Here is a 24,631-nt window from a genome sequence, read left to right as displayed (position 1 = left end):
CTGTTTCTTTCAAAACCATGAGCTCACACGACGTTCAGCAGTTTGACGGGCCCTGCGCTGCTGCTGTATACACATAAACGCTCCCTCAGTCGTGTTTGATTGTCTTGCTTTATAGAGCCTGCTTTCACATGAAGGACGCAGCAAAAAAGAAAAGTTACATCTTCAGGTAGACAACAAAAACAAATCACCAAAAATTACGAAATGCAGCTTTAATATTACAAAAGTTTTTAGACAATTGATTTTCTTTTCAATTCATTTTCTTCCCCCTTCCTCTTCCTCTTCCTCGTCCTCGTCCCCTCCCTCTATGTTGTGTAGTTTTTGCTTTGCGGCCTCGAATGTTGCCGTCAAACACCGATCGCGCTGTAACTTTCGCAGCTTCATCATCGCCATCGCTGTCCTCACCAGAGCTGCTGCTGCTGCTGCTGCTCCTGACCTTCTGAGGTCGAGTCTCGTTAGACTGAGGGACAGAGTTTACCGACACAGACTCCTCTCTGATGCTGCTCACATCACAGAGCGGCGACAGCGGAGATACAGCGGCCACCTCCGATCCCAGGAACCCTCCTCCTGCTGCAGGTCCCTTTCCTTCTTTCTCTGCTCCTCCTCCTCCTCTCTTCGGGGTCCTGCTGGTCGCTTTCCCACTGGGGGATTTGACGGGGGAACACGTTTCCTCCTCGCTGTCCTCGTCGCCTCCGTCCCTCTCCTTTCGCTTCATGCAGGTGACGGCTCGGCGGAGTCGCTGGCTGCGGATCGCCTGCTTCTCCTGTTGCTCCATGCGGAAGAACGAGTCGATCCGCAACTGGGTCTGAACCCAAACAAACGAGAGTCGTTAAAATAAAGCGCTAAAATATGAACAAGAGACCACATTGTGAAGTTCTCCTTGAGAGAAGCAGTGGTTCTCTAACTTTTTATACCAAGTACCACCTGAGAAAGTACAGATCTCTCTCAGTAACACCATTATATATATTATAAACACATACCCTGGTATATACAGTAGAACAGTATTTCTGATTTTCCTCCAGAGGAAGCTCACGTACCACAGTTTGAGAACCGTGCGTGCAAATGGATTGAAATGTTTTACCTGCGTGGTGTTGAGCTGCTTGATCACAGGCTGCAGAGTCTCCTCCGTCTTTCGACTGCTCCAACCAAAACGGCTCAGACAGAACGTGGGAAAACACCAGTTCAGGAAAAAGAATTCAGACATTTATGAACAAACACGCACAAAAACTCTCACACACACACACAAGAGCTAAAGGATATTCCTTGATCGTGTCGAGCTGTGGGCGTCCCCAGCAGAAGGAGCTGTCTGACTGATCCACCACAGGCTGCAGGTAAGCCTGAGCCACAGCGGGGTTGGGGAAACCCGGGTGAATTTTTAGGTCCCGCAGTTTCTTCTTCACCTTCGTGTCCCGAGGATCGGCCACCAGGCGCTTTTTGTCCTGCACCTCTGACCACCATGTGCTGGAGGTGAAAAGTCAACCAGCAGACAGAGAGATGAGGGATTAAGGTTGGCAACTCCTTACTTGATAAGTACGTCCCTTTATATTAGCAGTGGGGTAAATATTTGCACGTTTTGAGTTCAATTCCCACTTTATTTGTCCCCAAGTGCGGCGATTTGCATCGCAGACGTGAAAGAACGACAAGACCAGAGACATGACAAACACACACGCATGAAGAAAGCAGCTAAACAACAATGAAAATAGCCTTTAGAATGACTTCATTTACCTACATTTTTCAAAAGCTTTCAAGGGCCTTTAACATCAACGTTTTACATCATTATTCTCATTTTCATAAAAAAAAAAAACACATTTAAAAGGATTAATGTGTGATATTTTTATAATAATTCATCTAGAATGATATTTTGACACACATTTTGGCTTGAACAAATATAACGTATCCCGCGATTTGAAAATTGCAGAAAGCTGTATTGCGATTTCGATTAATTGTTCAGCCCTAGCTCCGAGTTTGCTTTCACACCTTCGCACTTTAGTCAAACAAACCAAACCTTTTGATCAGTGTATTCGCGTATGCGTCAAGAATTACTGAAGGAGAAGACGAGACAAACAATGAACAAGAAAACTCGCTCATCTGTTGGTTAATGCGTTACAACTTCTGTTTCCTCCACATCACAGCAAAACATGGAGCTGCACCAAATCCTATCGTTTCATGTGAACATACGACACATCGTATGCCATCCTTCTACACACGCATATCTTTTGTTGGTTGTGTTTACCCACAATGCCCTGCGTTGTAGTCAGGGTCAGGGTTTTGGTTGCGGCATTGACACCTCCCCAAACGAACCGGACTTTCAGAGCAAACAAACTAGGATTTGATAGAAGTAGCTGGTGTGAATGCAGCCTCAGAATGGATGGGGAAAAAATGGAGACCTACCCACATTCACTTCACTCATTTGTTCTCGTAAAGTCCCAAAAATGACCACTTCTTTGCCGATTACGACACAAAACTGTTGCTCATGTTTGTGTTAGGCCTTTGCAAATAAATCAAACAACACACCTCAGCTGCATCAGCGGCTCCAAACCCGATCCTGGGAACTCGTTGAGTATTTCCATGCCAGTCACATATCCGACCCCCGGCACGCCCTCTGTGTAGTCACTTCCAAGCAGGTAAGCCAGGTTTATGAGCTTATTCCTGTCCAGCCCTGAGAGAGAGACAGTGAGAGAAATATAGACAACAGACAGGGTTCAGTCTCCGGGGGGGAAAGATTTGGACGTAAGAGAGTGCACTCTGCGGCCTCCGTGCTGACGAGATATCACTCAGCACCAACATTAACACCTGCCCCTGTTATGTCCACTATTACATTATAAGATTCCTGTTGTGATGTTTTCTTAACACTATTTCAACGCCTCACTCTGCCAAAACAACAGGGGCTAGGAAAGTGAAATGATGTCACATGAAGCAGCTCTGCTGTTCATGGGACCGACACTGGGAGACCGAACTCTGCACTGACCACATCACAGAGAAGTTGACTAGAATGAATAGATGTGACTGGCAGTGGTGGACGAGTGTCCAAAAGACAAAATTAGAGTGATTAAAGGACCAGTATGTAACATTTTTATTGTGTTTATTGGGCGAAATGTAAAATTCTACCCTGAAAGTATTTCTGTACAGTGTGTAATCACTTTAAATGAAACTCCTTTGGTTTTCAAAGACTTGGAATAAGCCTTTTATATGGACTTTAGGCAGGGGCCTTGCTTTTTTAGAGGCAGCCATCTTGCGTTGCCATGTTTCCGAAGCAGCATTGAAATTAAAGCTGCAGTAGGTAACGTTTAATGATTTTTTTAATATATACATTATTCTGCCTCAGTTTGGTCTTTGTGAACGGTAAGATGTAACATTAGTAAAATGTTAATTCCTTTATCTGAACAGCTTAACAGACTGTCAAGCAAAACTATCAGCCCTGACCGAGGGAGCATCTGTGTGCATGCAGCGGTAGAGCCGGTGCGCGCGGGCACAAGAAGCTTTTGTCCTGTCAAACTGATAAACGACATTTCATGGGAGTTCCTCCATGTTTGCAGCAGGCTTGCTTTACTTGTGCAACGTTGCTGTAGCCTCCATCTATCTTGACTTAAACAAATCACTTCCTGTGTGCAGACACCGCTATAGTGAGAAACACAGAGAAGGGTCGGGTGGAGCTGATAGGCTTGATTACTATTGTGTGAACTCAATATTTGTTTTCGATTTAAAAGTTACACACTCGTTGGGAGACGTGTGAGACGGCGAGCACTGACCCAGTTGGTTCTGCAGGTCAATGTACTGGTAGTGTTCCACGTATTTGCTCTGGCTGAAGAAGTTCTTGTACACGTGGCGTCCACCAAACAGCCAAACGTCGGAGTCGTCGGTGATCGTCCCGTGAGTCTGGTCGGCCCGGTCCAGCGCCGCGCACTGAGCCTCGGCCTCAGTCGGAGCCACGAGGAACGGCACGCCGAACAACCGCAGCAGCTCCTGGTTTCAAACGGCAAACAGTCACGTGTAAAAAAAAATCAAAAGATCTGCATCGTGGTTTTCACAAAATAATGTGAACTGCAAAATTACCAAGCACATTAAGCCAAACTAAAAGACACAGGAATTCTGCTGCACTACAATAATGAAAAGCCAAAATATGTTGTTAAATCAGATATTTTGGATTTTTTTTTGTTCTGATGCAAAAACAGTTATTGCCACTGCAGCATCTGTCAGAATAATTGTAATATGATTGGTTTTATTTATATTGTGCAGCTCTATGAGACGTTTTAAGTGTAAGAGTGTGAGTGACTTCACACACACACACACACACACACACACACTGATGCACAGACTGACAGAGCGACAGTAAACATGGTGATGCAACAGTGACTCCTCGTCATGTCTCTGGGAATGTTTGGCAGAGGCACCAATAAGAAACGGAACCCCCAATTAGTTCCACCTGCTCTGGATTGTCAGATCTCAAGACGGTGACAGAGTCTGCGCTCATGTTTTGCAAACTTTTTTTACCATTAGCTCATGTGACTGAATTACATTACATGAATAACTATGCCTAATGCATTGGTACTGGATTTAGACACAAGTGTCTAGTGACTTGTAAAGCAGTTGTCTTCAGTGTGACTGAATCATTAGAATCAGTTCATTAAAACTGTTTGTTCAGTACTTCCTCAATGACCGGAGCATAGACTATGACGTCAGACACAGTCGCTGGACTGAAACACAGCGGCAGGGTTTGTGCTGTCGCTAAATACACCAGACTCCTCTGTTAAATATTGAGATTTTTTTTAATGTTGGAGATTAAGCCACGTCTTTTAGGATTATTAAATCTGCGTCGGACGACACTTCCTGTGACGGCACTCTGACCAGTCAGTGGCCGGCAGTCCGGCGATGTCACGCACAGTATCGCCTCACCTCCCTTGGAACCTCGCCACAGCAGGTACTAAAAAAGAGAACCTGTTACCCGGTACTATGTTAGTGGAAACGCAATTTAACGCAACGCAAGTCAAGCCGGTGGAAACACGCAATTATACAACTCTTGCCTTTGCAGCAAGAAGACTCGAGTTTGAGACCCCCGCGACCCTCATGTGGATGATAAAGTGGTAGAAATTGGATGGATGGATGTTTCTTGTACTTGATATGAATATTTATCAAGACAATATCTATAACTTTCAATAGCTTTCATGTCTTGAGACTATGACTCACTCATTCACACGACTCTATTAGTGACTCACACACCTATTGTCTTAGTTTTAGTGTTTTTGTATCACTGCCATAAACTAACAGGACACACGTCTTTGTCACGGACTTCAAAACTTCTCATATTATTATTATTATTGTTGTTTGTGTGTGTTTGTTTATGTGTCACCTGGCTCTCCAGGTACATCTGTCCGGTGACGGTGTTCGCCATCCTCTCCTGCTGCTGCCTCTGCTCCGTCAGGCTGTTCTGCTCCAACTGTAGAGAGTTCTCCAGAGCCTCCAGCTCCTCCTGCACCACAGTTCACAGACAGATAGACAGACGACAACACCTGCATCAGCCGTGTACCTGATACGTAACTTTTTCAACTAAAATATCTAAAAATAAAATATCCATCTTGGTAAATAAAAGCATTTTCTCTTCACCTCACTGTCTGTGTTTCTTTAGTTTTACCTGTTTTAAGTGTGGTAGGGGGCGAGTGATGAGTGAGTGGCTCTGTTTTCACCTTGTGAAGAACTTTAAGGTGCATTACTTTGCATTGAAAGTGCTACATGGATATTTTTGAAGGATTTCAGGTGAACTTACCCTTTAAAATATAACTGAATTTGTTTATTTTGGTTGTTTTGTAAAAGGGGCAGATAAGATGAGGGGACTTTTGTGTAATGTGTGTGTTTGCATTTGCTTTGTTTAAGGAATGAAATAAAACAGATGCTAAAAAACAGCAACTAAATCACTTGAAAACAATTGTGATTAATGGTGGACACAATGTTCCAAACCCTGTGACAACATCTTCTAATATTAATGATCGAAAACAACAATCACTAATCACTAACCATGTCCATGTGATCCCATTCATTAAAAGCTGGAGCTGAGCTGGACTCCGCCTCTGTTGCCTCCTTCTTCGGATCTTCCTCTTCGTCCTCTTCTTCCTCTGATATCACAGCAGCAGCGGGAGCTTCGCTCAATTGTTCCTCTGCTTCTGCTTCTTCTCCTTCGCTCTTCTCCGTCTCCTGTTTGTCGACCCGAGCGGGAGAAACTACTTCATCTGCATTTTTCACAAGCGATTCGTCCACGTCCTCCTCTTCAATCATTTCTTCTCCAGAGACCTCAATGAAGCTCTCTAAAAGACACACAGACAGTCATCAACACTCTCTTGCAACAGTCTCTCCTGCACCAAAGTCCATAGAGGAAACCAACGACTTTACATCTTCATTCGAGATTTACCTAACAAACACAAACTTACCAAATGAGGCGGTAGTAAACCAGCAGCTCCTGTATTTCTGTGAGCTAAAAACGCAGATTTTTCCTACGGACTTTGGTGCTGGAGAATGAGTGGTCTATAAAAGATGTCTATTGTTCAAAGAAAGCAACAAAAATAGTCTTAAGCTATTATAGACTTAAGCAGGCATAGTTTTTATTTAGTGAGACTTTTGGGCTAAAATAACATATGCAGTAGCACAGCACTTTTTATGGTGAAGAGAGTCTGATTTGTGAGAGTCTTACCTTCTGAAATGCTTCCCTCGCCATCATCTGACTTCACATCACCTCCATCCTTCTCTACCAAAGCTTCAGGCGACACGTTGCGCCTCTGCTCCGACAGAACAGGGTGGATTTCAGTCTGTGCACTGACAGGTTTTCCACACTCGTGAACAGAAACATGGATGGATGACGTGTTTTGACAGGAAGCAGCAGGGGTGGCAGCATCTTGTGGAACAATCAAACTAATCTCTCCATGTTTGACTTGTCCGTGCTCTGATTCTCCTTGTATTTCTGTCCGGCTTCCACTTTCACTTGCTGTCCTTGCGTCTTCACTCCTTGACTGCATCTCTGTTCCTTGAGGTTGTTGCAGCACCGCGAGGTGAAGAGCTTTGTTTCTCTGACCAATCACTTCTTCCACCTCGTCCTCAGAACTGACTAACAGAATATCTTTCTCGTGCAGACTTGGGCCTGCTGACTTCCCCTGAGAACCTGGTTCCTTCGGTTTTTCGGTTTCTTCCTCTGAGCTGCTGAAGACCACAGGGCGGTGAACATTCGAGTTTGTTTTGGTGGACGAGTCGGTGGTTCTGATTCTACGTTGGGTGACAGAGTCGTCCTCCTCGTCCTCGTCCTCAGCCAGAGCATTTTGGATCGCCAGCAGAGTACGTGGAGACACGCTACCATCCATCTTGTCCTTGTCCACCGTCTCCTGATCGGAACTCATTGCAGCTTGGATTGCCTTCAGTGTACGAGGCGAGGGTGGCAATGCATCGCCCCCGGGTGATTTTGAGCGCTTGGCATCTTTTGAGAAAGGACTCGACATCTCTTCCTCTCCGCTGCAAACAGGACGCCACAGAGGTTCGGGTTTGTCTGCTGCTTTTTTCCTGCAGCCCGACAGTGAGCTACCAGACCAGGGAGCAGCGGCCGGTTGACTCTCAGGGAGGGCAGGTTTAGTCTTTGTGGAGCCTGAGTAGAAACAAACATAGGGATGTGTTCAATATGTCAGCATAAGCTATTAAAACCATGCTTGAAGCTGTCTCACCTTTAATAAGAATATAGTGAGAATTGTCTTCTGAGACCAGCCGACGTGACTCTACGCTGCGATCCTGTCCGTCCTCCTGGTGGAGCTGTGCAGCGCTGCCCGCGCTCTGCTCGTTCATCTCTTTCTCCACGCTCATCAGACGCTGGTTCAGCTGGTTCCTCTGCAGCAGGCCGGCCAGCTGGTACTGGGAGAAGTCTCCCGAAGCCTGGCAGGAAGACAAAGAGAAGGAGTCTGTGTTTGCAGGAGTCGATCGGTGAGCAGATGTCAGTCTGAGTTTAAAAGAAGAAGCTTCACCTCTGGGGGTGGGTTGTACATGACTCGGCGTCTTTTGGAAAACTCTTTCATGTCTTTGAGGATCTCGTGTTTCATTTCAGAGGGCAGGCAGGAAAACTCCTCCGAGTTGATGTCCACGGAGTTGGGGTTTCCGTGCTGTTCACCCTGAAACACAGCGGTGCAATCATTAAAAAAATAAAGTTAACCAACATTGGAACATAGTGTTTATGTGAGTAATGAGAGGATTCAAATTACTGCTATTAAAAGGGACAGTTCAGGTGTGGCCATGTGAGGCAATGACACATAATTAACATGAACATGGGTATCAGCAGGGACAGGAGGCATTAAACTTCATTTAAATGTACACCTTCTTATGTCTACAATATCTTAAAGCTGTATCCTCTGCTTTATCTCACATTAGACGGCCTTTTCTGGCTTGTTTAACTTGGGTAAATAAAAATGAAGGACTTCAAAACCTCAACCTCACTAAATAACACGTTGGAACTAACCGATGGAAGCAGCAGTGGATCAACAATTCCTGTGTGCCATGATTTAAAATCAGCAATTTTATCAATGTCCTTTGGTACGGGAGACTGACGGGTTTACAAACTTTCAGTTTTCCTGTTGGAAATTACTGTCAAATGCAAGAAAACACAGTGAATATGTTCTGAAGATATTGTTAAATAAAGCAGACATACAATTTATTTGGTAAACCTTTTGCTCAGTGACTAAAATTCATTTTCCCTTCCGTCTCCGCTGGTCCCTGGTTGGTTTTTGGAAGTGACACATTAAAACGCTGTATCCTTGAACATAAAGGATGTGTTATTAATGTTGGCGATACACACTTTGCTGCTCCTACTGGTGATATTCTTTACCTGATACATGTGATAAGTGTCCTCTTCCTCCCACTCGCTCCTCTCCTCGTCTTCTGAACTGAAGGAGAAGGAAATTAAAATTAAATTAAAATTATCCAAATGCCTGTGTTACAACACTAAATTGAAGCGATTTGAAGGGCAGAGTTCATACATGTTTTGCAGTAAAAATGCAGATATTATGAGTGAATTGCTTCATCGACAATAACTAGAGATGCGTCACCTTTCCTCGGCCTCCGATCTGCTTTCGTCCTTCTCCTCCACAGGTGGCAGAGCAGGCAGGACGTACATGTCGTCCACCTCATTTCTCTTCACGCTGGTGAGGCTCGGTAGAGGATCCTGACTGTGACAAAACGCCAGGATTACGACAAATCTTATTGGGAATAAATCTGCCTCCTGTGTAAAGTCTGTAAAGTCTATTTACACCACTGTATGTTTAATGTTGGTGATAATGGTCTTATATTTCAAGAGCTCAGTATTTTCTCAGGTAGTACTTGGTATAAAAGGTTTGAGAACCAATGCTCTAGAGCATTGTTTTGACTCAATTTAACTACTTTATCCACACCATGTCACAGCACAGGGGTGCAAGGAGTTGTTGAAGAGAGAACATTGTGCCTGATCCTCACCTGCGATCTCCAAGTGCAGCTTTGATAGCTTGTCTCTTCAGGAATGTCTTCAGGAGTTTCTCGTTGGTCTGTTTGGACTCCTGGCTCATTTCCTCCTTCCTCTGCCTCCTCAGAGCCTGCAGGACAGTCAGCCACAGTCACGCCAAAGGTAAGGGAAAAGAATGACAGGAAATGTTTTGATCAGTTGTTTAGAAGTCACCGGTGCGGGACGTTGAGATGATTCACCAGTGGAAACCTACCAGAGTCTGCTTCTTCAGCAGTGGCGCGTCTCCGTCAAACACAAACACGGGTCGGATGCGGAAGAAGAGCAGCTTACAGACGCGGTGGAAGAGGGTGAGGAGGTGGGCATTCTGGACACTGTTGCCTTCGCGGTCCCTCACCCCCTTCACAGCCTGATTCAGCCAGATACTGATGTCTGGAAGTGTCTGGTTAAGGTTAACGCTGTGGTTTAACAGAAGCTGCATCAGTGTATCTGACAGAGAAAATAGTAAACATTCTACATGACTGTATTTTATGTCTCCTCTCTTTGTAAATATAAATGTTTTGTTTGTAATTTGCTGAACTTGTTTCTTTTTTTCCTCCACCTGATAATGAAACAGTTTAATACTGAGAAATGATTCACAAATTATCTTTTTTAAATAAGAATAATGTGTTTACTAAGTAGTAATTACCTGAAAGAAGTAATAGCGACACTTAACTTCGACAAATGACCTTATGGGTGGAAAAAAACAAAGTTGTAGTGCACTAGTCTTCATTTAATTCAAGTTGCAACTAATAATTATGCAACTAAATGCATAAACAACTATTATACTTGATTCATTGGGTTGAGGGATTTAATTTAATCAAATAAAAGTCGTTCCTCTGCTCCCTTGAGACCAAAACACTAAAAACTGAGTATTCTATGTCTGTATATTATTGGTGAAATCTGATAAAACTAGTTCTGGTGAATAATAATCCAACTATTAATCAGCCCCAACAAACAAATTAAACTTCTTTCATTATAAATAAAAATGTGCAATCATTTATAAGTAGCAATCTATTTTGACTTGAGACATGTAATAGAGTTTTTTTTAATTAATTAATTTTAATATCTCTATTAAAAATATTTTTTCTTTTTTTTGTAATTGTTCAAGCAGCTTCCATGTTTTTGATTGGAAGCCTTTGAGTGACAAACAGGTGAGGATGATGATGAAGAAGAGGAGGAGAAGAAGGATACCGACAGCGAGGATTTTTCCCTCCAGTGTCTCCGGGTTGACGGGTTTGCCTGTGCTCTCCAGCAGCCTCCACAGTCCGTGGACACCCATCACTAACTGTCACTAAAGTTACCCCGAAATAAGTTACTTAATTTACAAAGTGGAACGATAATGTATCGATCGAAAACACCGCGGTGGTGGCAGCGGCTTCCACTGAGAGCTAAACATCAACAACATTATTGTTTTGAAACAGCGAATGCGTCCGTCCGTCTGTCCGTCGTCCCTGGAACAAATGTTTTACAACACGCGAAGGTTCCGGCCTCGTCTTCTACTTCTTCTTCTTCCTCTGGTTGAGTTTTAATTCGTGACAAGGTTAAACAGCATTACTGCCACCTACTGGACTGGAGTGTGGTTGAACACATTTGGAGTTGGCGGCCAAAATATCCTACTACTACTTATGGAATGCCCTCTAAGGTAAAAACAAGTAACATTAACTCAATACTGGCTCCTACATATATATAATATTTACATCATTTTCCTTTTCGTATCTCCTGCTCCACACTCCTGTCCAGAAGGTGGCGATAATGCACCCTTATTACCATCAGAAGAAGAGAAATCCCCCCCAGTGGCAGAGGCCAACTGTTTCCGGCGACAAAAAGAAGACAGACGTCGAGGAAGACGCATCCATTTTACCCGGTATGTTATTTATATTTATAAGTCCTTACAAACATCTCACGGCTCACCGGGCAGATTAAATGTTGTCTTTGTTGACGCGGTCGTAAAAACCTTCCTTCGACGTTAGCAAGTGAAGATAGCCACAGGTTAGCCACCGTGTACTCAGTAAACAGTATGATAACAGTGCATAATCTTACCTTTGACCTCTGATCGACGGCCTCCCTATCGCTGAATGAGATAAATATTGACTAAAAACACTTCCTCTCTTGTTTATGTTCACAGGACGGAGAGTCGCCCTTGGTTTTCACTTCGAAAATTACCGGTTTCTCTTTCAGCGAACGCCAGCCCCACCATGACTGCTGCAGTGAGAGGTTGGCTTTGTTTTTTATTCACATTACTTCAGGGTAAACCTACATCAACACACTGCCTTCCTTTGTGAATTAAAATACATGCAACTTTGATTACGTTAAGTCTGAAAAGCAGGGACTGAGACCTTCCCTTATGAATTATGTAGCTGCAATTATCTGACGATTAGTAAAGTATTTGGTAAGTGTTGACTGACAAACAAATGCCAAAACATAAGGTTCCCACTTCCCCAACTCACTTAGTCTTTTAATATTCTTTTGTTTTAAAATACAAAAGTGTATAACGTGGGGGCACACATTCTTTGGTAATTACACATGTTATAAGTCTTGACATGTCCAAAGTATATCGTCACCCTGTTAAAATAATCGCCTAACTCATTTTTTCACGTTTTCCAGGAAACACAAAAAACTTCACCACTTAAGTTACACAGTTGACATAGGCCATTATCTTAAAGGGGTAAAATCATGTGATCTGATTAACTGAGGATGTAGGCGATTTTATCATATGAAGAGATGATTTAGGCAAAAAAACCCACAATTTTGACAAAAAAATGACGTAGGCGATTATTTTGACAGTGTGACGATATTCAGTTTTTCCATTTTCTGACCTGGATTAAATCTCATAATTTGCATTGTTTGAATCTTGGATACTAATTGTTTTAAAAGTGGAAAACAATACAACTTTTACATTCAGATTTCCCATATTTCAATATCCTACCAAATCTTATCAAATGTTTTTGATTTTGGGTGATTGACGTTACTTCCACCTCAGATTTTGACAACCAAGTTGTCTCTACTTCTTTGATCTTGAAGCAGATAAAGTGTAAACATGGCCTCATTTGCGTTCTCAGATTCTGCCAGGGTGCCAGTCCGAGGTGCTGGTGATGGCATGGAAACTGAAAAACCTCTGGCAAACCCGGAGGTGATCACAGACTCACTGCCGCCGTGTCCACCTGAAGTTCCCCTTCTGAAGGTGGCCAGTCCAAAACGCAGCCCGAAGTCCTCGCATCCTCCTGCTCCTCAGCCTCTCGGGGTTCTCCACCTCGGCAAGGTGAGCCGCGAGGCCTGCATAGAGGTGGAGGCCGTGAGGATCGTTGTCCCACGTGCTGCCATTAGCCGCTGCAGTCGTGTAGGACCCGCTGAGGGGAAAGGGGAGGCGGTGCAGCAGGGTGAGGAGCAGGGTTCTCCCCCGTTGCCTCTGGTGGAGGACTGGAGAATTCAGCTGAAGAAGTTGCAGAACTCAGAGCGCAGGCTGCTGCAGGACATGGATGGGCTTTCCAATCAGCTCCGTGTGCAGACAGAGGTAAAGACCCATTGAATATTAAGTTACACAAGGCCAGGGCTGGGCAATAATTCAACAAATTCAATCATGAGATCAGCTTGTTCATTATGAATACAATGACAGTTTGCTGTGTTTTTCTGTTTGTTGTTTTCTGTTCATTAAAACTTTAAAACTACAATTAAGTGGTTTCCCCAGCTTTAACTCGAGAGCAAAACTTAATCTTTAATTGTCAGACATTTTGATCACATTAATTATCAGTTGATTATATGAAACATTTTTAACGTAACATATGTGTTTGGACATATAACCCAGCCCTAAACCAGAATATTGTCCAGTGTGTAACATTTAGGAGGGTTAAGTGGAAGAAATTCAAATGTTTTGCATACACAGACAGTGTGACATATTGTCCAGTAGTTCCATAACATGCTTTGGGAAGGGGAGGGGTGAGGATGCAGGAAGAATGACAAGAAAAATGCAGTGTAGTCTATGCATGCAACCAGATAAGACCACTATCTGTGTCTGTTCCCCCCCCCCCAGTGAATGAGTGCTTTTACATGCCATTTGCTTCCGTGTGCATGTCTCCACTTGTGAAAGGAATTTGGCGTCAACTTGTGTTTATTGCAGGTGAACCGTGAGCTAAAGAAACTGCTGGTGGCGTCAGTGGGTGATGACCTCCAGTATCACTTTGAGCGACTCGCCCGAGAGAAGAACCAGCTGATTCTGGAGAACGAAGCTCTGGGTCGGAGTCTGGCTCACACTGCGGAGCAGCTGGAGCGAATGAGCATCCAGTGTGATGTTTGGAGGAGCAAGTTCCTGGCCAGCAGGTATGAAAAAGAATAAACGCTAACGTGGGAACAAAGGGCCTGTACTCAAAAGAACATTTCAGGAGAATCTGTCAAAGTTTTGCACCAGATCAGCCTTTTATCCACATATTTTAGGAGCCCTACAGGCCCACAGTGTTTTTTGAAAATCACCATCATTACACTGTTTCATGCCCTGCATTGCTTGATGTACGTAGACTCGGCTTACGTCAGAACAAACTGCTGTTGAATAAACACTGGCATCCATGTTGTGTTTTCAGAGTCATGGCCGATGAGCTGACAAATGCCAGAGCGGCTTTACAGAGACAAACCAGAGAAGCACAAGGAGCAATTCAGGACCTCCTGTTGGAGAGAGACGAGTTCTCCGGTGACATGGTGCTCACGCACAGGTAACATAACCACTGCACCATAACAAGTCCAACTAAATGAGTTCATAACAGTTTGCGAGTAAAAATCCTAATAATGTCACTGCATTATTTCCTTTGGTCTGACAACAAAAGAAAGATTGTAGGGGTGGTAGACATTCTTAAAATTTAAAATAGACAACTTTTGTCTTAAACTGGACGAGGTTTTGATGGCAAATTATGATTCTCTTTTAGGCACAAAAGGATATTGCACCATGGCAACAAAGTTTCATTTAATATCAGAGATTCTGATATTAAACTGTGACTGGATTTTTTTGAGATTTGTGCCTTTAAAGAAAAACAACCCTTTATCGCAAATTTATTTAGTATTTAAGGAACTGGCAGAGCCAAATAATTTGAGCAAAGATGATCCTGGCAGTAATGCTAACAATAGATGAGCTATGCACTGTAGATTATTTTTATTGACAGCAATGTGCAAAGCATTTATCAAGTAGTAATTAGCTGATTAACAAGTAAAAACTGGTTAATGGGTCGTGCTGTTGTTTTCTTCTCCATCTACAGATCTCTGGAGCAGCTCCTGGTGTCTCTGCAGTGGGGCAGACAGCAGACGTACTACCCCAGTGCTCAGCCCCTCAGCACTAAAGAGCTCGCAGCAGCCAATCACAAGCTGGCAGACGCCATCAACTCCCACCTGCTGGGCAACACCAGCAACAGAAGCAGCAGCAACAGTGTGGTGAAGAGTGGCAGTGCCACAGCTGAGCAGATCTGCAACACACCGGCCGAGAAGATGGCGGAGAAGGTTTCTAAACTCTTCTGTCCTCATACAAATCTGACCACTTTCTAATATTTATAGTAAAATCCAGACATTGACAAATGTGTTGTTCTTTTCTATCTCAGGTGCTGAAGATTTTAGATCCCATTTCCTGTTCTGAGAACAAGACAGAGGCTCAGCTCAGCGACTCCCCGTCAAACTTTCTCAACAACAACAAGAAGAGCATCGGCAGGTTTCACCCGTACACGCGCTACGAGAACATCACGTTTAACTGCTGCGAGCGCTGCTCTGGGGACATCCTGGTGCTGTAGACGTCATAGACTGCTTTTACCAATGCATATACACACACAAGGTCACATCCTGGTTTTCAACAACCCAGCCCACCTATTTCCAGGAAGCTGTCAGAGATGTACTGCATTCTGTGTCTGCAGAGCTTACCAAGAATTTACTAGGGTTTCTTTTAAATGTTATAGATGAACATTAAACTTTCAATTGACATTTCAGTCCACTAGATGGTGCCGAGTGCCCACTCATGTGAGTATGTCCCGGTATGATTTTGCAATATTGTGATAACATTGTATCATGGCGATTCACACCTGTAGTGTTTAGCGATGAATTATAGATATTTGGCTGAGGCTGGGCACTCAGGGAAGCAGCAGTGCTCTGCTGTTGTCCCCTCACAGCATTGACATTTAAAAGACAATGGAAATGTTTCTGATTGATATCAGACGTTTTACTTGCTAACAAAGTCCAATTTTCCCATTGGCGACAACTGACTGGAAGTTAAGGGAGTGGCTTATGGCGCTTTTCCAATATACCGTTCAAGCATTACTTTTTTTTTTTGCTTTTCCATTGGTGAAAGTACCTGGTGCTTTTTTGGATGTTTGCACCGATGCCCTCCATTGTTTGTGTCGCTTTTAAAACAACATCACAGCGGTTGTGCTGTGAAGTGACTTGAAGCGACGTGCCTGGACACCAAACTGAGTCGAGCCAAGTAGTGCTAGAACTGTACAATGGGAAGGTGCATTATATTTCAGGGGCAGTTGTAAGTGAATTGGTTCACATGCAAAGAGCGGCAACGCGTCCCCGTCTGACTCCAGCACAGCGTCGCTGCTCAGTTCAAATGTTCTGAAACAGCGGTACACTCGCTGGAGGACATGGAACAAGCTGGTACAACCCATTTCACTGCATAGCAGGTTCTAATTATTGTACTTATTCGATTTCAGATAGTGTTTTTTTTAATTTCCTTGATGTTTATTATTGCTTTTTAAAGAACTGGAGATTTTGTTGAGGCATAATGTTGATAACATTTCAGGTCCACTGCAACTGGGATTAAATCTGTGCTAAGCTATTTATTTTTGGGACGCAAGGTCAACATGAGTCAGTGTTACATGGTGTAATCAACACCGTTACTGAATTCAAATGTGATTATTTCAGGCTGGTGTGCTTTATTTATATTTGCTCATATACATACGTCGGTGTCAACCAGCAACAGATTTACTGAGCCCCGGTTGCTCTGTGTGATTTTAAAACACTGTATTAATGTAATTTATATATTGTGTGATTGGAATGCATTACAGTGTTACATTCAAGAGGTTGGATGTATATCAACAGTACTATAATAGCCTCATTACACCTTTTGTCAATTAGGTTTGGCTTTACTTGAAAGAGAAAAAATTGAAAATGAATTGAAATTAAGTATTATGTGTTATTGCCTTTTATTTTTATTTTTATTTTTTTTAAGTACTGCTTTTGCAAAGTATACACTACTATGAAATGACAAGTAATGCTGTATGTTGCACACGTTTTGCGGTTTATACTTTGGTTGTATGCATCTCTGTGGAAAGCAATAGTGGTGGTTTACTTCCCAGAAAATATTCATATATTATTTGTATATCTGACCAAAATAAAGACCAAAGTAGTTTTTCTATGTTTTCCTCGTCTGTTTCTTGTATTTCTAACCCTGCATTTGACCTCTGAAAAAGCAGTACAAAGTACATCTTTTTTTATTATGTTTTTTTCCATTTCCTCAGCGTTTGAATCAAGTCACAATTTTTACGGACTTCATTCATCACCCCACCACATTTTGCCTTTGCCTGCAGGTTTTTTGGCCACCATTTTGCTCTTCAACGACACCCGTACTGTGGTCCCAGCAGGTTTTCTGTCTCTGTCACTGAACAGTCCAGCTGTACTGTCTCTGCTGTGTGACCTGGGCTCATTGTGCAGCCTGTACAGACTTTGATCCACATTTTTAAATGTCCTTTCAGCATTTCTTTGCCCAGTCTTAAACAGACGGTCACTGTCTTTTCCTGGTCTGTTATTAGCGACTCCTCCGACTCTGTTTTGCACAAAGGCATCTCTCTGGTTTCGCATTTTCAGGAAGCCGTCATGCTTTCTCTGAGGAACAAACTTCAACGCCTCCTCCCATTTCCCCGTCTCCTTGACAGTGAGCAGGATGCGGATCATCTGGTCCAGAGTCAGATTTTTGGCTCCCATCTCCCAATGGAGGAACTGGTCCAGCGGTAAGCGAGCTGTGGCCAGCTTCAGACGCTTTGCATTGGCCAGAGACAAGCCCGACTGAATGGACCTGTCCACCAGAGATCCAATGATGTAGACCTTGGAGTGGTCAAAGTTGTGGAGGATATTGGGGGAGTCTGCAGTGAGGTACACAAGCCTTTCACAGGGGAACACATCCACGTGCTGGCGGTCAGTGCTGGTAATAAACAGTTTGTCCCAGGTCTCTGCACTGTATCGTTTGACCAGCTCCTTCTCGTAGGCCCCACCTGGCTCCAGGTTGCAAAAGTGGAGGTGGAAGGGGTCAGTAGCACGCCGGTTCCACGCTTCCACCTCCATCAATTGGGCCACCGTGTTCTCCAGCTCCCGCTTGGACATACTGGAGTCGTAGCTCATGTCAAAAACAAGCGGCTGATTGAACAGCATGGCCTGGGCGCTCCTCCAGGCCAGAAGCTTGTCCAGGGAGCGGTTCCAGTACTGGAGGAGAAACGTGTTTTTCATCTCCACATTGCCGCCCTCTTGTTTCATTTGCTCCAGTATGGCTTCCCTCTCTGCCTTTTTCCGCTGCTGCTTCTCCTTGCGGGCACTTTTGATGCCCTCCTTGAGGGCCAGGTACTTCAGGAACTTCTTTCTGGCGGACTTAGTGGTGAGCTTTGACAGCTCCTCAAGCTGCTCATCGCTCATCTCATGAGGTACGAGCTTCCCAGCTTGCTGCCACATTACAACAAGATCCCTGGTTGCCTCCAGAAGAGAGCGGCCCTTTAAGTCGCCTTCAGGTTCTGTGAGGTCTCCATCATCATCATCATCACTTGCTTCCTCGTCAATGTTGACTTGCTGCGTCTCTTCTGGTACAGCTTTTGATCTCATTACAGATTTCCATTTGTCCAAATCTACTGTCTCCACCTCCGCACTCTTGTCTCCTTTAGCCTGGAGGGCATCTTCCCTCAGTGGGCTCCCAGGGCTGAACGGGCGAGCCAGGACCGGGGTAAAAGTTCTGTGACGACACACTGTGCGGTGGAAAGTTACGAGCTGTTTTTTTGTGACACGGGATGAAACAAACTGTCTGCATCTGTAGAGTTCGTGGAGACTGCGGTGCGTGACCAGCCGAAACATAGCGACATGCGACTTTAATCAGCTGAGAACTGAATCTACGGAACACAGACTGCAACTGTGGCTGGAATCACTTAAATGACAGAAAATAACTTACTGAAGATTCGCTGTTTTATTTCCATTTTACAGAACGTTCACAAAAGCAAATGAAAACCTACAAAATGCCTTGAAATATCCTCCGACTTGACTAGACTCCTCTCAGCGTCCATGCTTGTCAAAATTAGGGGAAGGTCACGTTGTTGCACGGTGTCACACTAAAATATGCCGTACTACGCCGTGATTTTTTTCATCACAGTTTATAAGGCAGCATTTCAACCCAGTAAATATTTATTTTATGTTTGTTTCTACATGACACCTCAATATGAAAAAGAGAGACAACGTTCGTATGAGTTTATTTCTACGATAAATTTAAATGGATGTAGTTTCCAGGTGGACGTTTTACGGCGCTACACACATAGCCACGATGACGTAATTTCCTACCGACATAAGCTAGTTTGGTTAGCTCCTAAAATGAGTCTGTTTTTGCCCAAATTAACTTGTAAAAAAGACATTGATGAAGTCATAAAATGCGTTGCGGAGAAAGTCCTCGTCTTGAGGTTTGGCAGAGACGACGACTCGCTTTGTCTCCAGCTCGACGAGATAGTAAGTGGCATTTTTGCTCTGTGTATTTGACTTTAGCTCATCGATATTGAGACGTACTTTGCCAAGCACGAATATATTTAGCATATTTATTTTCACTTGCTTGTTGTCACAGTTGTCAAAAACCGCCCACGACCTCAGCAACATGGCGTCCATCTACATCGTGGATGTGGAAAAAGCTCCAGTCTATACGAGATACTTCGACATCAGTTACATCCCCTCCACTGTTTTCTTTTTCAACGGGCAGCACATGAAAGTGGATTATGGGTAAGTGAAATAACCATATCAGAGTTAGTCTCCTTTCACTTTAATTGTCATTTTTGTCAACGCAAACAAAACCTTATTGATGTATCCATCTTAATTCCAGTTAGAATGGTCATTTTTGTTGTACACTCAACTGTATTACAGACAAAAGATATAGGATTTTACCTTAGTATCCATAAAAGACAAAAAAATGACTATAGGCGGCCATTATGACATGGTTTAGCAGGATTCCATTTATATTGGAAGTTAGAATTTTAGAAATGCAAATGTATCTTAGAAATACCAGTTAAGATAACAACATGGTATTTTTGGCACATAAACATGTACAAATATGCACAGTAAAAGTAGCAGTGTTTGTACGGTGGTAGCCTTCTTGGAATCCACCATAATGATGTGTTCCGGTAGTAGACGGAACTCAGAATTTCCAAAGGTCAGAGGGTATTCCTTTAACATGTATAACCGTTTCCTCTTTTCGCTTCCAGCTCCCCAGATCACACCAAGTTTGTCGGCAGTTTTAAGACGAAGCAGGATTTCATTGATCTGATCGAGGTCATCTACAGAGGAGCCATGCGGGGGAAGATGATTGTTCGGAGTCCCATAGATCCTCGGAACGTTCCCAAGTATGATCTGCTCTACCATGGAATTTAGACTCATCAGTGCGCCCACAGGAGGACATGAGGACCGATGTGTAAGATAGGAGGACCCATTAGATAGGGCAAGATGGAAGCAGATGATCTGCTCTGGCGACCCCTGAAGGGAGAGACACCCAAAGAAGAAGAATGCACCCACTCTGTGTGTGTGTGTGTGTTTGTGCGTGTGCGAGCTTTGCAGAGTTGCAACTAACAATTATTTTCATTATCGAATAATCTGTCGATTATTTTCTCGATTAATCGATGAATCGTTTGGTCCATAAAATATCAGAAAACCTTAAAAAATGTTGATCGGTGTTTGTCAAACCTGGAAATGATGATGTTCTCAAATGTCTTGTTTTGTCCACAAACCAAAATGATTAACTTTTAATGATTTCTTTGTTATCCAGAGCAAAGAAGTTAAGAAGCTTAAACAATCAGAAATCTTGTTTTGATCATGAAAAAAAACTTCAAACCGATTATCAAAATAGTAGTCAATTAATTTAGCAATCGATTAATAATCGTTCAATCCATTAATTGTTTCAGCTCTAGCGCTTTGTGATCACAGTGTTTTCTCTCTCACTGGCATCTACTACTTTTTTTCAATAGAAGCTAAACAAGACATGACCCTTGACCTGGATAACCAAACTTGGTTCACAGTGCACAAAACACTTCACTCAAAGCTCATGTGACTGATCGTTTGTTAAGATTGAATTTTGAGACCTGACAAATACATGCAGTGGCATGGGATTTGCTGAAGTAGTGCTGAAGTTAATTAACAATAGGACATTTTTACTTTTGTGGTTTTCTCTTATCGCTTTATGTTTGACACGTTAATTTAAAAGAAATGTGAAAATGTCTCAAAATATTTAAATATTTCCTATGGAAATTAGCTGTATATTAAAGGTCATTGTACTCTGCTGTGATAATAAACTTTTGTATTTTACAAGAACCATTAAGTTATTTGTTCTGTCACATCTTATTTATTTGGAGTTATTAGCAATTCTACCAAGTAGAGAGGATGAGTTCCGTTCCTGAGACGTTGGTTATCCCCGACAAGATTTGTATCCCCTGCTGCAGGAGCATTGGCGCATACATTCAGTGGAGATACCATATTCACATGCTGTCAAGCATTTGTTAAAATGCTATTGTTATCTAAGGGTTGCCAGAGCGCAACATAAAAGATGAAATGGAGAGTGGAAACTGTGTGACAAAAATTAATAATTTATTACAATTTACAGTGAAACGTGTTAATTCTCACAAATGTCAGCATCAGCATAAAACCCTGATTATATTTTTGGAATATCTTCTATTTCTTTTTTTAATGGTTTATATTCTAACTTGTCCTCAATTATGTCCACTCTAAAAATCTAATTATATCTAACGTGTAAGGTTATGCTTTTATTATGGAAAATCTAATGTACAGGATGTCTGTAGACTCGTACATCCGGTTTAGCAGTGGTGCCGGAAGGAAGAAGCAGAGCAGCAATGGCAACTGCGACCTTGTTTGGAGCGTGGTCTTCTCAGCTATGTTGCTAGTTTGTAGTTCAGTAACGTCTCCGTAAATGTTGACTTAACGATTACAGGAAGTGACATTTTAGTATTTTCTCCACGGTAACAGAATGTTTTCGTTAATGAAAGCTGCTGTCGGCGGACTGGCCGGCGTGTGTAGAGCCTGCGGTCACCGGCAAGGTAATGAAGAAGCCAGCCCTCGAATAAAATTGCAAATAAATGTTTGTGAGGTGTTTGTATCGACGTTATTTAACTGTTAAGTGTGCACATTAACACGCACATTGCTGTAAACGTGTCAACGCTCTCCTTAAAAGACATTATATTGTAAGGCAGTTTTATTTTGAAAAGGACTCTTCAAGGGCTGTAATTCATGATTATGAAAATAATCGCGAATCTACGAGTCTGTTGATTATTGACAAAATCAACATCAAAATGTCTTGTCAAAATGATTCTGTTTCAATGATTTCTTTTCTGCAAACCAACCAGAAAATATTCATATTTAAGACGCCGGATAAATCAGTTAATTTAGTAATCAATTAATTGTTTAATAAATGATAATTATTAAAATCATTAAAAATCAAACAGATTAAAATAACTTTTGAATTAAAAAATAAAATACTATATTGACTATGTTGCATGCAGAACAATAATATGCTTTAGCAATGCTATAATAACTGTACATTCTAATGATTTCTTAATCACTTTATTGGGAAAATACAGGAAAAATGTATGCAGTCTTAAAATAACACTTTTTTGAGGAAGTAGTACATATTCTATAGGTTTAAGTTTCAAGTATTTAGTGTGATTTACCCTTGAACAATAACACAACTCCTTAGTAGAAGCCTTTGTTACTGTTACTAGTAAAACCTGCGATTGTCCGACTGTTTCATGTGAATTAATATCTGCTATAAAAAAAGCGCTTTTACACCAGGTTTACTCAAGACCTTCTTGATTGTATCATACACATGATGTATGAGTTTAACTCATCAACAACTTGTTAATATAGAGGAACAACTTCATTCATTCCAATCATTCAATCCACATGCCAAGGATCACAAAACGTGTTCACTGTTTTTCATTTTACAGGTCCCTTGTTTAGCCATTTGAAAGTCGTGACTGCTGGACTGAAGACACATGAAATCCCTCCAGACTACAGCGGTAATCAATCATCATCTAGTTATTTATCTGTGGTGATTTTGAAAAATTAAAAGTGTCTTAAGTGTTGTTCTTATGATTCCGCAAGATGTGTTCCTGCCGGAGAAACCGAAACTGAAGGTCATGAACAAGGTGCCAAACTTAACAAAGGCCAAGAAAGAAATGAAGAAGCTGCGAGATATCCAAGGTCCATCAAAGGCAGCAAATACATTCTCAATAGGACAGTACGCTATTGTGGTAAGTACGTTTATTTCCTCTGAGAATTTTCGAGTAATGATTTGTTCCTCAAAATGTTCACATGTTTCAAATGTCTTATTTTGTCCAAAATCCCAAATAAATCGGTTTTAAAGATTTATTTGTTAAATCATAAAAGATTCACATTCAAGAAGCTAAACACTCAGAGAACTCAAACTGATTTAATCGATTTATTAAAATAGTTGACACACAAACGCTCCCTCAGACAAGTCTGATAGTTTTGCTTGTCAGAGCCTGTTTTCAGATGAAGGACTCGGCAAACAAATAATGTTCCATGTTCTCTGTTAACAGAGGCAGAGTAACAACGCAAAATCATTAAAAGTTACACACTACAGCTTTAACTAAACATTACTATTATAATAATAAACAATCAGTAACCTTATCTCGTGCTCTCTGTGCTTTCCCTCAGGCCATGGGAGGTGGCTACCTACATTGGGGCCACATAGAGATGATCCGTCTAACAGTCAATCGCAAGATGGATGCCCAAACTACATTTGCCCGCTGGCGCATCCGTGCCCCGTACAAACCCATCACACGCAAAGGTCTGGGTCAGCGTATGGGCGGAGGTAAGGGAGCCATCGACCACTACGTGACGCCGGTCTGCTACGGTCGTCTGATCGTGGAGGTGGGAGGAAAGGTGGAGCTCGGGGAGGTCGGGCAGTTCTTGACTGAAGTGGCAAAGAAGCTCCCGTTTCCTGCCAAGGTGAGATGACGGATATAGAGTATGTGCGTTATTGAAATCAGTGAAATGAACACAATATTTTTCCTACTAATGTTGTAGCAGGTGTACTGTAGATGTACAAGATGTTGGTGTGTTTGTTAGCCAATATCTGCTGATATCATGCTGATAATATTGTTTGTATCGTATTCATTTGCCACATAATTCCTTTTTTTTTAACAACTCAATTACGTTTGCTCCGGTCACGTTACTTTATATGTTTGACTTATATTTCTTTTACACAAATCTCGCGTCTTGAAATAAGTATGTATATGACAATTGTGCTGACAATTACTTCCTCCTCGCCGTGTATAGATTTGACTATTTGATTACTTTTTGTTTGTTTCAGGTCATGAGCAGAGAGAGCCTAGCAGCCATGCACAAGAAGCAGGAGGAAATCGAGCAGAACAACCAGAATCCCTGGACATTTAAGGAGATTGTGCAGGGAAACATGCTGGGTATCAGGAGGGTGGTCAGTCCCATTGAATTTCACAACCGCGGACGCTTCACAGGAAAATTTCACCTGCCGGGGAGAGTGTGACCTACCTGACAAACCTAAAATCAGTACGGTTACTCTGTGACATCGTCCTGGACACTGTTGTTGATGTTTGGAAACCTCTGTCATTCATTCATGTCATATTTGGATTTTTACATTTGTTTTTGTCCATTTTTTACCCCCCTTTTCTTTTCAAAACAACCAATAAACTAGTTTTTGAAAGTCACCCTCATCTGGTGACCCAAGTATTGCAACACACTTGAATTTGAGTATTTTTATAGGCTAATTTTGTACCCGTAAGACTAATACTAGGGCTGCAACTAACAATTATTTTCATAGTCGATTGATCAAGTACTTGTTTGGTCCATAAAATGTTGATCAGTGTTTCTCAAACCTGGAAATGA

The 24,631-nt window shown here is 42.4% G+C and overlaps 5 protein-coding genes across 6 annotated transcripts; 3 read left to right on the top strand and 2 right to left on the bottom strand.

The window, feature by feature from the left end:
• Window positions 1-194: 194 nt before the first annotated feature.
• ercc5 (excision repair cross-complementation group 5) lies at window positions 195-10,965 on the bottom strand. The gene is made up of 15 exons (XM_058629832.1): window positions 10,679-10,965; window positions 9,702-9,877; window positions 9,463-9,578; window positions 9,060-9,179; window positions 8,840-8,897; window positions 7,986-8,129; window positions 7,692-7,896; window positions 6,677-7,615; window positions 6,007-6,293; window positions 5,345-5,464; window positions 3,747-3,960; window positions 2,512-2,656; window positions 1,258-1,458; window positions 1,079-1,163; window positions 195-802 (listed from the first exon to the last, which is right to left on the bottom strand). Exons 1-15 carry the CDS (start codon window positions 10,764-10,766, stop codon window positions 248-250), a joined length of 3,453 nt encoding a protein of 1,150 aa, XP_058485815.1. The 5' UTR covers window positions 10,767-10,965; the 3' UTR covers window positions 195-247.
• Window positions 10,966-11,240: 275 nt separating this feature from the next.
• On the top strand, window positions 11,241-16,865 carry blzf1 (basic leucine zipper nuclear factor 1). 2 transcript variants are annotated; one of them, XM_058629658.1, is made up of 7 exons: window positions 11,241-11,351; window positions 11,613-11,701; window positions 12,547-12,998; window positions 13,602-13,801; window positions 14,059-14,187; window positions 14,725-14,962; window positions 15,061-16,865. In XM_058629658.1, the coding sequence occupies exons 2-7, from the start codon at window positions 11,683-11,685 to the stop codon at window positions 15,244-15,246; spliced, it is 1,224 nt and encodes a 407-aa protein (XP_058485641.1). In that variant the 5' UTR covers window positions 11,241-11,351; window positions 11,613-11,682; the 3' UTR covers window positions 15,247-16,865. The 2 variants fall into 2 exon arrangements, with proteins under 2 accessions (XP_058485641.1, XP_058485640.1); XM_058629657.1 differs by lacking the exons at window positions 11,241-11,351; window positions 11,613-11,701 and having other exon boundaries at window positions 12,525-12,998.
• Window positions 16,866-16,956: 91 nt separating this feature from the next.
• trmt10c (tRNA methyltransferase 10C, mitochondrial RNase P subunit) lies at window positions 16,957-18,808 on the bottom strand. The gene has a single exon (XM_058629656.1). It carries the CDS (start codon window positions 18,560-18,562, stop codon window positions 17,000-17,002), a length of 1,563 nt encoding a protein of 520 aa, XP_058485639.1. The 5' UTR covers window positions 18,563-18,808; the 3' UTR covers window positions 16,957-16,999.
• An 83-nt stretch (window positions 18,809-18,891) lies between these two features.
• On the top strand, window positions 18,892-21,006 carry txnl4b (thioredoxin-like 4B). Its single transcript, XM_058629659.1, has 3 exons — window positions 18,892-19,201; window positions 19,314-19,465; window positions 19,945-21,006. The coding sequence occupies exons 1-3, from the start codon at window positions 18,908-18,910 to the stop codon at window positions 20,108-20,110; spliced, it is 612 nt and encodes a 203-aa protein (XP_058485642.1). The 5' UTR covers window positions 18,892-18,907; the 3' UTR covers window positions 20,111-21,006.
• Window positions 21,007-21,543: 537 nt separating this feature from the next.
• mrpl16 (mitochondrial ribosomal protein L16) lies at window positions 21,544-24,485 on the top strand. The gene is made up of 5 exons (XM_058629984.1): window positions 21,544-21,783; window positions 22,690-22,761; window positions 22,847-22,995; window positions 23,423-23,716; window positions 24,081-24,485. The coding sequence occupies exons 1-5, from the start codon at window positions 21,714-21,716 to the stop codon at window positions 24,270-24,272; spliced, it is 777 nt and encodes a 258-aa protein (XP_058485967.1). The 5' UTR covers window positions 21,544-21,713; the 3' UTR covers window positions 24,273-24,485.
• The last annotated feature ends 146 nt before the right edge of the window (window positions 24,486-24,631 follow it).

The sequence above is a fragment of the Solea solea genome, chromosome 5 (genome assembly GCF_958295425.1).
Source record: "Solea solea chromosome 5, fSolSol10.1, whole genome shotgun sequence".
NCBI lineage: Eukaryota > Metazoa > Chordata > Actinopteri > Pleuronectiformes > Soleidae > Solea > Solea solea.
The sequence above is the reverse complement of the archived record's forward strand: the minus strand, read 5'-3'. Positions and strand labels throughout refer to the sequence as shown.

Coding starts and splice junctions, on each gene's coding strand:
- trmt10c (XM_058629656.1), bottom strand. CDS start 18,562: ATGTTTCGGCTGGTCACGCACCGCAGTCTCCACGAACTCTACAGATGC.
- txnl4b (XM_058629659.1), top strand. CDS start 18,908: ATGACACCTCAATATGAAAAAGAGAGACAACGTTCGTATGAGTTTATT. Junction 19,202..19,313: donor GTCTCCAGCTCGACGAGATA/GTAAGTGGCATT, acceptor TTGTTGTCACAG/TTGTCAAAAACCGCCCACGA. Junction 19,466..19,944: donor CACATGAAAGTGGATTATGG/GTAAGTGAAATA, acceptor TTTCGCTTCCAG/CTCCCCAGATCACACCAAGT.
- mrpl16 (XM_058629984.1), top strand. CDS start 21,714: ATGTTTTCGTTAATGAAAGCTGCTGTCGGCGGACTGGCCGGCGTGTGT. Junction 21,784..22,689: donor AGCCTGCGGTCACCGGCAAG/GTAATGAAGAAG, acceptor TTCATTTTACAG/GTCCCTTGTTTAGCCATTTG. Junction 23,717..24,080: donor AGCTCCCGTTTCCTGCCAAG/GTGAGATGACGG, acceptor TGTTTGTTTCAG/GTCATGAGCAGAGAGAGCCT.
- blzf1 (XM_058629657.1), top strand. CDS start 12,525: ATGGCCTCATTTGCGTTCTCAGATTCTGCCAGGGTGCCAGTCCGAGGT. Junction 13,802..14,058: donor AGCAAGTTCCTGGCCAGCAG/GTATGAAAAAGA, acceptor TTGTGTTTTCAG/AGTCATGGCCGATGAGCTGA. Junction 14,188..14,724: donor GACATGGTGCTCACGCACAG/GTAACATAACCA, acceptor CTCCATCTACAG/ATCTCTGGAGCAGCTCCTGG.
- ercc5 (XM_058629832.1), bottom strand. CDS start 10,766: ATGGGTGTCCACGGACTGTGGAGGCTGCTGGAGAGCACAGGCAAACCC. Junction 9,579..9,701: donor TGCTGAAGAAGCAGACTCTG/GTAGGTTTCCAC, acceptor ACTGTCCTGCAG/GCTCTGAGGAGGCAGAGGAA. Junction 1,459..2,511: donor GAGCCGCTGATGCAGCTGAG/GTGTGTTGTTTG, acceptor TTTCACCTCCAG/CACATGGTGGTCAGAGGTGC.